The sequence below is a fragment of the Hyalella azteca genome, unplaced genomic scaffold (genome assembly GCF_000764305.2).
Source record: "Hyalella azteca isolate HAZT.00-mixed unplaced genomic scaffold, Hazt_2.0.2 contig1835, whole genome shotgun sequence".
Classification (NCBI taxonomy): domain Eukaryota; kingdom Metazoa; phylum Arthropoda; class Malacostraca; order Amphipoda; family Hyalellidae; genus Hyalella; species Hyalella azteca.
Window position 1 is genome coordinate 44,609 of NW_025932132.1, and position 11,692 is coordinate 56,300.

The 11,692-nt window shown below is 41.8% G+C and overlaps 1 protein-coding gene across 1 annotated transcript; it reads right to left on the reverse strand.

Moving 5' to 3' along the window:
- Nucleotides 1-5,928: 5,928 nt before the first annotated feature.
- LOC108670535 (reticulocalbin-2) lies at nt 5,929-11,221 on the reverse strand. Its single transcript, XM_018158000.2, has 7 exons — nt 10,917-11,221; nt 10,378-10,525; nt 9,737-9,905; nt 9,274-9,359; nt 8,952-9,064; nt 7,337-7,463; nt 5,929-6,917 (listed from the first exon to the last, which is right to left on the reverse strand). The coding sequence occupies exons 1-7, from the start codon at nt 11,092-11,094 to the stop codon at nt 6,746-6,748; spliced, it is 993 nt and encodes a 330-aa protein (XP_018013489.1). The 5' UTR covers nt 11,095-11,221; the 3' UTR covers nt 5,929-6,745.
- Between the last annotated feature and the right edge of the window lie 471 nt (nt 11,222-11,692).

Here is an 11,692-nt window from a genome sequence, read left to right on the forward strand (position 1 = left end):
TTTTTCGTTTCCGTACCCTAAGAAAGCACCTGTTCAATTGGCATTTCCATTAGCCAGTGTAGTTCAAACTGTGGGTCATTACCCCCAAAAAGGTTTTGTGTCGTTTGTTGGGTTTTGGAATGTCCAGCTGTGTGTATTACAGTTATCTAGCCAGCATGAATCTAAACATTCACTCGCCAGCAAGCTGCTCCTAGCTTGCCAGGTGTCAAAGAAGCGCGCATACAACGTCAGTTTTCGTCTACTAGGACATCTCAGCTGTAGTTAGCAATGAAATGCTACAGCTGCTAAAATAGAAATATAAAGCTATTTTCATTCAAAAATAACATCAATCCACGGCATCATACAAGATTTTCCTTCTTATCGCAAAACAAAAATTGCTACACGTATTTTGGATATATTCACGTCAAACCTTTCTTGATGCAAGTTGCTCATCTTATACTCAGGCTGAACCACGTCCAGAGTATAAATCAACGTTCACACAAAATAATTTGGCAACTTATCGATGACTTGTCACAGGACATGAAACAGTAGGTGACGAAGAAAATAATATTTTCTTTCTCTAACCCATTCGATGAGATAAGGATTACTCAGATTTTTGGATTTTGCTCGTTCCACACCGGAAGATCAGGCGAAAAAATCAGTAAAAGTTTAAACTTAATAGTTCACCTAATAATAAAAAATAAGGAGGCTGAAAATATCATCAACCATGCCCAACTTCTTCTAATAAAAAACGCTACCATGGACATAGGGCCGGTTTGGTTGGTGCATTGTCGGATTGCCCAGCATGCTCGACACAAATTTAAGTCAAGATTTGCGAATGGTAAAGAGGAAGAGTTCGCCATGTCATTACAAAACACTGTACGATTCAATTTGAGGGTCCTAGCATCGAGACGCTCCCTGCTGCTTTCAAAGGCAAATAACAACATTTCTCCGGAAAAAAAAAACAGAACACCAGGCAATTTCGTATGTTGCCCCGGCCCACGAATTCTTGGAAATGAGCTCTTGGATTCTGCCCACCAAGACCTTTTCAACGATTCTGTTCGTTGGTTGTTTAAAGGCAAGAGATCATGAAACACTTGCCAATCCTCCAAGAAGAGTTCAGATACTACCATATTTTCAGAATACTTCCTACAATTAGGATTTTCAGCTAAAACAGCCAGTGAAGCTGCAATGCCTCACTGGCTGGTCACACTTATCCTGTTAACAAGCAGTAGAAATTTTTGAAGCCTGTCAACAACGTTGCAGTCAAATTGGAGAACCAGGAAAACAACAGTCGCATCACCAGACTCACGACTATTTCTACTCCTCCTGTACACAACAGGGATTTCTCCTATAAGGTTTTCATTCTTTTCTTTTCAACATTCTTCTGTCATATTGATTTCATGACCCTATACTTATAAAATCTAATGCTCGAAACGGGTGTGTACTGAAGCAGGCAGAGTATGTGTTTCGATTCGCCCAAAAACGAGTTTTGATGTACTGATAGCAAAGAAGCAGGTCCATCCATCTCATTAAAAGACATTGCTAAATCAATACCTGTTACTAAACATGCCAAGTGCTGACAAAGGTCAGTAAAAATTTATTATTGCTAGCGATTAATAAACAGAAGTATCGCAGAAAATGTAACCACGTTCAGCGTTCCCGGGAGCACTGCTTCGGATACAAGTGAGGGTTGCTGCAGATTGGTGGATTTTGCTTGAAAGGCCGTCAATGATTGGCTGATGAACTTACGATCTCTTAACTTTTTTGGAAAGTATAGGCCCTGAATCATCAAGAAATTGAAAATTAATGTTTTCAAACAATTATCACCTCGGCTACTGATTTGTCTCTCAGCGATGAAATCCGAAGTGCAGGTAAACGCGACTGTGAATGCTACCGTCTGAACGAATGTTCTTCCTCAGATGAATAGGCCATGGAGCTCCATTAGGAACACGAGTTTATATTCCTTAAATGAGGCAGTTTTTAGAATTATTTCGGTTTGAGATCGCCGTGTAGAAGTTGATATTTATTTGATGATAATTATTTTTGAAGAACTACATTTAAATGTCTCTAACTGACTGGTCATGGCCTAAGAACCTACTAGTTTCAATCTTAGGTTGTTTTTGCTTTCGGAGAATTTTTTTCTTCAAATATTCTTCAAAAACATCCAATAAATTGATAAAAATGTACAATAGTGTAATATAATATTCTTAAAATTATAAATAAGCTCGAACAAATAAATAACAAATCGTAAAACGATTTATCGTACCTACCATGCATTCTCCCACATAAACTTCGCTCCTACCGGCAGGAGATAAGAACCTGTGGGCTGTACTTCAAAAGTCGCTAAGTGATCATAAGTACTTACGCTCTATTTTCTTATCAATGATTGGTGGATTTTACTTGAAAGGACGTCAATGATTGGCTGATGAACTTACGATCTCTCAACTTTTTTCGAAGGTATGACCGCTGGTCTACAGCACCGAATATCTTTGACGCCGTCTCTACTCAGTGGTCAATGGTCAGGGTAGGCAAGAACACTGCAAAATTATCTCTAAAGCTGTTGCCAAGAACGTCATCACATGTAAAAGATTAATTAACATTATTCCCTCAGCACATTATATCAGGAATTCAATCTTCTGAATACTTTGAAATAATGGTCCGTATCAGAACGTTATTCCAAACTAACTTCCACTTGATTTTTTCGAAAAAGATGCGTAATCAACTTGAAACTCTTTGGTGGTAGTCAAATTCCATGAATGGTTTATTGCAAGTGAATGAGAAATAATGAAAAGCTGAAATCTGCGAAGATTTCATCAAAAATAACAGCTGGCTCATCGATAAATGTCGGCTGATCGTATTAATTCTATTTCTCTTTCCTCGATATATGCATTGTTTATTTACTGACATTTTAAGTGACAGATCTAATCCTACATGCTGATCATTAATAATAAATCTTCCTTATGAAAACAGCACCACCCGGTGATATTTAACAAATAAAGGTTAAAATTTTATAACAAAATATATTGGCTGGAAGCTATTGTCCAGGCAATATACAGTGTCCAGTCCAGTCGAAAGTCTTTTATATTCCACGTACTAGGACTATTTTGCACTTGCCTCGAGTATCTTACTATCATGTTCCCATGTGTAACTACTCTAACAAATATCCTTGGGTGACTGCAAAGTCAAGCACGGCAATCAATTACCCGCATTCATTTGATTTCATTACTCGAACACTAGACTTGATGCAGCGACATGCAGAGCGTTGGATTGCGCAACACTTGCCCTTGTCAACAAAGCGCGTTGACGCGGCGTACTTTGTTATAAAACGCGCACGCGACGACGATACCGAACACTAAACGATCGACATCGCTCCAAGCAACTCTACGCAATGGCCTCCTTCTTGGTGAGTTCTTAACCTGGCTTGAATTTGAAATTTTAGCGAACTACTTGAACCTTACTCTGGAAATAGATTTGCAGATCTAACCAGTGTTAACTAGCAAACAACCATAACACCAAACAATAATATGTTCAGACTATAATATGAACAGTTTTTAAAATTAAATCAATCATGAACATTTTTCAATAATTATCTGATAATAAATATATTCAATGATATCAATAATAATTTAAATCAATTTAAATTTATATGCAATTAATAAATAATATTTGACAACAACGAAAAGTGACCGAGAAATGTGGACTAAAACAAAATTTTGGTTTCTAATGATATTAATTTTTTCCTTAGAACCTGAGCCTGATTGCCCTGGCGGTGATGATGATGGCGGCTGGCGCCATTGCTGATCCTGATCCTAAACCTTTCCCTGCGCCTGGCAAAGGCAAAGGCGGGGGCAAAGGAAAGGGCAACGCACAGAGCTGGGATCGAACCCGCGCCTCTCTGCGCCAATCTTGGTACTCTGAACTGTAACCACTGGGCCACCCTGCCCAACCACTGGGCCACCCTGCCCATTACAACAAGAGAGAGTTGCTGCTGACGCTGCGTTCATTGCATGAAGTTGTGGCAAGGTTCTTAGCGCTTCGGTGGAAATAACTTCAGGCAAAAGGCTGCGCTCAAAAGACGCTGTCATATTAAACCGCTGCTGAAATGCTGTGATAAAACTAAGGGAATTTGAAGAGATCAATTAATTATTAATAAAATGATTCCATCCTTTTAGAGACAGCGGGTTTCTGCCTGAAATGGCAGGAAAGGAACAGGCGCAAAAAGAAAGAAAATCGACGGTCAGCCAGCTACAAGAAGCCAAGATTGCACCGACCGCAGGTCACTCATACAAAAGTCTGATGATTTGTGAAGAAGATATAGAAAATCATGCAAAAAGTATTAGGAATGTAAATAATTTTATGTAAGATTCAGAAATTTCAGTTTATTATACAATGTTTTGAAAGTATCAGATTCTGTTTTGATTAAAACAAGCGAACTTTTAACAGCGAGAGAGAGAGGATCCAGGCATTATTTGTTATAGAAACGCTGCCAAGAAATCATAGTGGGAAAATTGTACCAGTTAAATTTCAGTTGCCAGGTTATGATTGTTTCTATAACATGAGCTAAGAAGAGTGTAACAGAGGCGTAGCAGTGAGGGCGAGAACCCTTCATGGTGCTCAGGAAGTTAAGCTGTCTGTTCAGTGCACCAATGTCAAAAGAATAAAAAACTGTCAAACACACGTTCTTCAAATGTAATGGAACTTAATAACTGATGCGGCTAAACATCGTAGCTCAATCGTGGCACCCGTCGCGTTTGGTGAAGATAAATGGTTGGTTCTTTTTAATATGTCCGTATATACTGCGGGCCATATGATAACATCATGTAGTTATTGCTGTTTTCAGTTGAAACTTTAACAAACAGCTTCGCTCTTGTGCCCAGAGGCAGTTAAGCCGAGAAGCCCAGCCGCCGTCTAGGCAATTTGCTTTCGTGAATGGATCAGCGCCCGCCTAATCCTATCCGTCTTACACTAATGACTTTAGTCTAGGTCAGTTGTTGGAAACCTTAGTCGTTACGGTGTTGCAGTAGCCGGAGTGTCCAGGTGTTGCAGTAGCCGGAGTGTCCAGGTGTTAGAAAATCGACGGTCAGCCAGCTACAAGACGGCAAGATTGCACCGACCGCAGGTCACTCACACAAGAGTCTGAAGATTTGTGAAGAAGATATAGAAAATCATGCAAAAAGTATTAGGAATGTGAATAATTTTTTGCAAGATTTAGAAATTTAAATTTACAATACAATGTTTTGAAAGTATCAGATTCTGTTATGAATAATAGTAGCGAACTTTCAACAGCGAGAGGATCCAGGCATTATTTGTTACAGAAACTCTGCCAAGAAATCATTGTGGGAAAATAGTGCCAGTTAAATTTAATTTGTCAAGTTATGATTGTTTCCACAACATGCGCTAAGAAGAGTGTAACAGAGCTGTAGCAGTGAGGGCGAGAACCCTTCATGGTGCTCAGGAAGTTAAGCTGTCTGTTCAGTGCCCAAATATCAAAAGAATAAAAAACTGTCAAACACACGTTCTTCAAATGTAATGGAACTTTTGAAAAATTTTTTTTTTTTTGAAAAATTGATGCGGCTAAACATCGTAGCTCAATCGTGGCACTCATCGCGTTTGATAATGATAAATGGTTGGTTCTCTTTAATGTCTGTATATACTGCGGGCCATATGATAACATCATGTAGTTATTGCTGTTTTCAGTAGAAACTTTAACAAACAGCTTCGTTCTTGTACCCAGAGGCAGTTAAGCCGAGAAGCTCAACCGCCGTCTAGACAAATTGCTTCCGTGAATGGATCAGCGCCTGCCTAATGCACTAATGCTTGCCGTTTTACACTAATGACTTCAGTCTAGGTCAGTTGTAGCAGTAGCCGGAGTGTCCAGGTGTTGCCGTAGCCGCGGGTCTCAGAAGGATGAGTTGCCGTTGTGAAGGTAGAAGTAAAACTGCTCAATTGAATCAAGTTTCACATATACTTAAAAATATCACAAATAAATTAACATTTACTTACTTTCTAGCTGGCTGCAACAGCAGCCCATCAGGATCAGTTACTGATAAATAAACTACTTAGTATTAACTACTTTGATTCAAGCCTCGGTTACTGACACTGAAGTGAATATTAGTAAGCTGCTACATTACTTCTTGTGGCGTATAATTTACCACAGAGATAAATAAAACATCATAAGGGAGGGGAGAGGGCGTCAGGGATGTCATGGTGGCTCTGTAACGCACATTTCATTGAAAAAGGCAAAAATGACACACGCCTTAAATCACATATAAAGTTGGCGATTAAACGCCAGCTTGAGATTCTAATTATTTGGTTCATCACACATGCTGCAATGCGAGCCCATTAACGTCGGTAGTTTGTGAAATACCTTAACACTTTTCTGTTCACATCGAACCATGACGCATCACAAGCGACGTGAAATGCCCGCCAGCTGGCGAGGTGTGTGGTATGCGCTGCCTCCGCTGTCAAGCCCCAAGCATTGCTAGTGGAATACTGAGAATTTATGAGCGAGAGAGCGCTGATTTTTATCCTTTATTGCCAATGAACCTTCTTCAAAACAAATTCAAGTTCATTGATCGATTTGACTGATTTTGCTTAATGGCACTTAATACATTAATGCCCATCAACATCTTGAACATCCATTCTTTGGTTAAAAACGATGGTGGTTCAGAGGACCTCAGTGAAGTGGTGCACGTGGTTCAGAGGACCTCAGTGGAGCGTTGCAGGTGGCCTAGGAGTAGGTGATGCAGGTAGCACAGGAGTATCAGAGCTCCTCAGTGAAGCGATGCAGGTTGTGTAGATGGTCTCCGTAGTCCGTGACCTCGCTGCCAACGAACAACTGGTGCTGTTCCAGGACCTCGTCGTAGGATAGCGCGCCGTCCATGTCGGCGTCGGCCCCACTGAACAGGTGGTCCATTTCAGCGCGCGCCACCTCTCTGTGCGGAATAATTGGTGCTTCAATAGGACGTGAAGGATGCGTCAATAATATAAGGGAAAAACCTGCCTGAAGAATAAGCTGATGGGCCATCAACCCTGGACTATTCAGATGCTTTATTGTACCGCAACAATGACAACTTCAAGAATTTCATACCTATCTGAGAGTGAAATAAAGGTTTTCTTAGAGGTCTTTCATATAACTTACACAGCGGTCATTTTGCCACACATTAGAATAGAAACCACTATCACATCGCACGTTATTGCAGTCGGATTTGCTATCAAATTTTGCTTCAAGAGGCACAACTAACTACCGAAAATTCTTTCAAAGAAATTGATTGTATCTTCATTCGCTTAGCCTATTAATGGAACACCAATAATCTCAACTGGCAATTGAGCAATAGAGAAGAAATGAACTCACAAGTTGTCAGGGACGAGCCAGGCGCGCACCTCCTCCTCGTTCAGCTCTCCGTCGCCGTCACCGTCGAGGTCTTCATCGAAGCGACTCTTCTCCGTGAGCAGCGCCGCGTCGTCAAGAGGCTCATCACCTGCGCGGCAAGAGAACATTAGGGACGTGGCCAAGGAGAGGAGCGTGGCCAAGTAGAGGACCGAGGCGTGGCAAGAGGACATTAGGAACGTGACAGGGGTAGGAGCGAGGCCAAGGAGAGGACCGAGGCATGGCAAGAGGAAGCGACAAGAGAGGACCGAGGCGCGACAAGAGAGGACCGAGGCGCGACAAGAGAGGACCGAGGTGCGACAAGAGAGGACCGAGGCGCGACAGACCAAGAGGTGTGCGGAGACATTGGTAAGGACAGGGCGGTAGGCAAGGTAGAGGAATTGGAAGGTATGGCAGAATGACAGGAATGATGAGGCATGTAAATAACAGGAGGCAGGGTAGTGGCTGAAAAAACGCAAGGCGGCAGCCTGACAAGGCAGAGACAGGGTTAGAATAGAAATGAAGGGGCAGGGTAGAGGGTATCAACAGAAAATTACGCCAGAAATGGATCTTCCGATTAAGCGTCGTCATCCAGAGGAGACAAAGAACTCGTGCGAAGATAAACTTACTATCACTGCCTGCCTGGACATATTATTTAATAAGAGCCAACGCACATCAACTAGGCTCCATTGAGTCATCAAGAGTCGCGGCAGAAGAGAATTTCAAGAAGAAGGCGGAAACTCTCATGCTTAAAGTGGAAATGTTTCTTCATTAACGATATCGCTCAACCTGATGAAGAATAGCTCATAGCGACACAATCATTAAATTATTAGTACTTCCCATGACAAATCTACTTCTACATCTAATGATTGAGAGTACAACTCGTACTTTGTCACGACACGACCAAGCGTTATCTTGGTTATTGCAGCCAATTGGAAAAATAGGAAACTACCTATAGGTCAAATTTTGGAGATGCTCTTGTCATGGAGAGCACCGTCCGACAACAAACGAGAACACGGGGAATTGTCTACCTTTTCTTTCTCATGTCACACTAAACTAGAGACCAGTTTTGCAGCGACCACTTTTAGACTAATGTAACTGAGGCACAAACCCTCAGCTACATATAGCGCAGAGGCACAACATTTTCATGGCTCGTGAATGAAGCAAGAACCGACTGAGAAATGATACAAACGACCCTCGTTAGACTTTCTGGAAGACCCAACAGCCGACGTTCAGACGATAGTTATACATCAAACATGAATGTCAATAGCGACAGAAGGAACAGGAAACAATGCAGAATTAATAGGAAACACCGAACTAGAGATGCCCATTTAATTAGGTGACGGCTCAGAAATACTGAGATCGTTTCTAACAAAAAAGTCATTTCCTAACGATAGAGTAACCACAAGGTAAAATATTTGTCGGTTAGCTGAAGATACGTGCACTCGGCAAGTCTTACCTGTCTATCTCCTAAACTAAAATAAACTACGACGAATATCATCAAAATTAATTTTTTACCTACCTAATGTGACCTTTGATCGACAATTTTTTGTTCTCTTTTTAGTGGTACGATACCATTGGTAAAGGGAAAAGCACTCACCAAGACTAGTGACATACTCGGCGAATGACAGACGGCCATCTTTGTTCTTGTCTTTCTCGGACATCGCTTGGCGAACAAGAATCGGTACCATAGTGGGGTTGTCCTCAGGATGACTGTAAAACAGGATCAGGATGAATCTAATGAAGCATGACACAACACTTTAACAATTAAATACGTCTACCTTATATTTTCCACAATAGTTTAGTGCGTAGTATATCCGCAAACCCTCACTCCTGCATAACTCGAATATAGCTAACCGTTCCACTCTCAAATTAATATTTTTCCGAACTATCCCCCCTGAAGCTAAACTGTGACCCCTTACCTGAATGCCAGGAACTCCTCTTGGTCCAGGCTGCCATCTTGGTTTGCATCTGCCGCGTCAAAAAGCTCACGGTCCTCTCGCACCATCTAAGTGGGAAACAGGTTTATAGGTTAACTCGCACAGAAGTAGTAAACAGCTTAGCACCTAGGAGGGCGGTAAGCAGATTCAGTTAAGAGAGGGAAGAGAAGGAGGATAAACCGAACTGAAGAAATTAACTCTCAGCAGAAAATTAGCCCTTCGCGGAGGAAAGAGAGAAAATGGATAACATCTCACGAGGGGAAATAAAATCTTCTGTATCCTAAGTAAGTGTTATGGCCGTCGTAGTCTCAGAGGCTGCTGCTGTTGTCCCTTGCGTCGGCGCCCGGGCAGTGTCTTTACCCTGAAGTGTTAGCGTGCATCCTAGAAGTGTCAGCACCCTGGCAGTGTCACTGTCACAAACCCTGGCAGTGTCACCATTACGCACCCTAGCAGTGTCAGCACCGTGCTCATTGTCAGCAGACAGGAAGTCAGAACGGCCCTCTGCTGGGCTTATGCCATAGCTGTCGCTCAGAACCTCTGCCCAGCTGACACTGAGGTCCTCGTCAGCGTCGGCATCAGCGAAGCGCTCAGCTGATTCTTCCCGCGCCAGCAAACTGTGGGCAAAACGTGATGATATATAAGTATTCAGTAATAAGTGTAAAACACAAAAAATTGTTAGAAAAAGTTTACAAACTTGTTCCCGTCAATGTCGCATTCCTGTGGAAGGAGAAGTTACCAGAACTCACAATCACCCCCCTCCAGATCTCACTCCGCTCTCCGCCTGGACTCACCATTTATTTCACCAGAAATCGATCCTTGACCAGGAATCAGTGTCAAAGGAATACACCGCCCCCAGCAGCACCCACCATTATTATTTCGAGGGTCACAGAGAGTATAATCAAACCGCGTCATCACGGGGGTTACTACCATAAGCTACTCCTCTGTTGAATGTCCCAAAACACACATCCCCACTAGAATCCAAACCTCTATTTCCTGTTCTAACATCTCTTGGGTCTCTATCCAAGACCCAAACACTTGGCCCCAGAACACCCTTCTTCTCCTATGCCCACCAGGACCACTCCTCACCCAAAAGAGCGTAGGATCCATGCTGTGAGCTCCGTGGGGAGAATGAGACCGTCATTGTTGGTGTCCATCTTGGGGAGCAGCAGCGCCAGCCGCCTTCGCGCCTCCTCAGCCGGGAGCTGGTCAAACTCAGCCGCCTCCTTGCTGCTCCCTGCAGGAGGTAGGATATATATATATATATATTATACCAACACACCACACAGTGCACACAACATAGCCCCTACAGTATAAATAACACAGCCGACACAGTTTGAATACACAATGAAGGCCACACAGTATATTTACACAAATCAACCCACACAGTTTACACATTGTAACTTGCTGAGCATACTCAGTAACTTATCAAATTTATACTTACACAGAAGCTACTCCAATATTCACTATAACTCACTCATTATAAATTTATTCATAGTAACTCACCCATTATATTTTAATTCACAGTAAATCACAAATTTTGAATTAATTCACAGTAGTAACTCCCCCATTGTAAAAACTTGTGCAGTAACCTACCCCTTGACATCACAAAACACACAGTAACTCACCTAGTATACTCTCATGATCAAAGTCAAAGTCCTGTTCTGCATGGCGGTGGTTGGCACCTCGTGGAGTGAATGCTCCATCCACCTCCCGCTCCCCCCGGTGCATGGCTTTATCAATATTGTGCGCCTCCACTGCCAAGAGGCACACCGTGGCCACCACACACAGATATCTCACTGCCATTGCAACAAACTCTGCAAACAATAAGTCTTACTATGCAATACCTACTAGCAAATGGCAATCCCACACAACATAATTGAGCTAAAGGGATTGAGTAATGATGCACTGTGCAGTCTGCAATGAAGAGCTGTAAAAAGGAAATTGAGTTAACTGCAATAATATGAATAGTGGATCCAAAATGCAACAATAAAGAACTTTTGTGTCTCTAACTTATTGTCTGCAGGCAGTAGCTTAAGTCACAACGCATATGTACTCAAATATTGATGACGGTTTGTCTCCAAAGACAATGGGTAGAACAAGCTTCTTTGCGAGATTAAGCTTTTCCATTTTGATCCATATTGTGTATTCATTGGAACTGGGAAACATGATATTAGCCTGTCAAACTCTAAAGTTTGAAAACCATTTGTCAATTAAAGAATTGAATTTTGAAGCAGCATCTGTTGACAATTTATTCATTGGTTAACTAAGTCAAAGCATTTCGTCACAGAAAAAAACTCCTCTTTCAAAAGATATTTATACTTAAATATTTGACTGTGATGAAATAATTTTGGTTTTCATGAGACTATTAAAATATTGTACATGTACTAACTTTTTTTTTGTT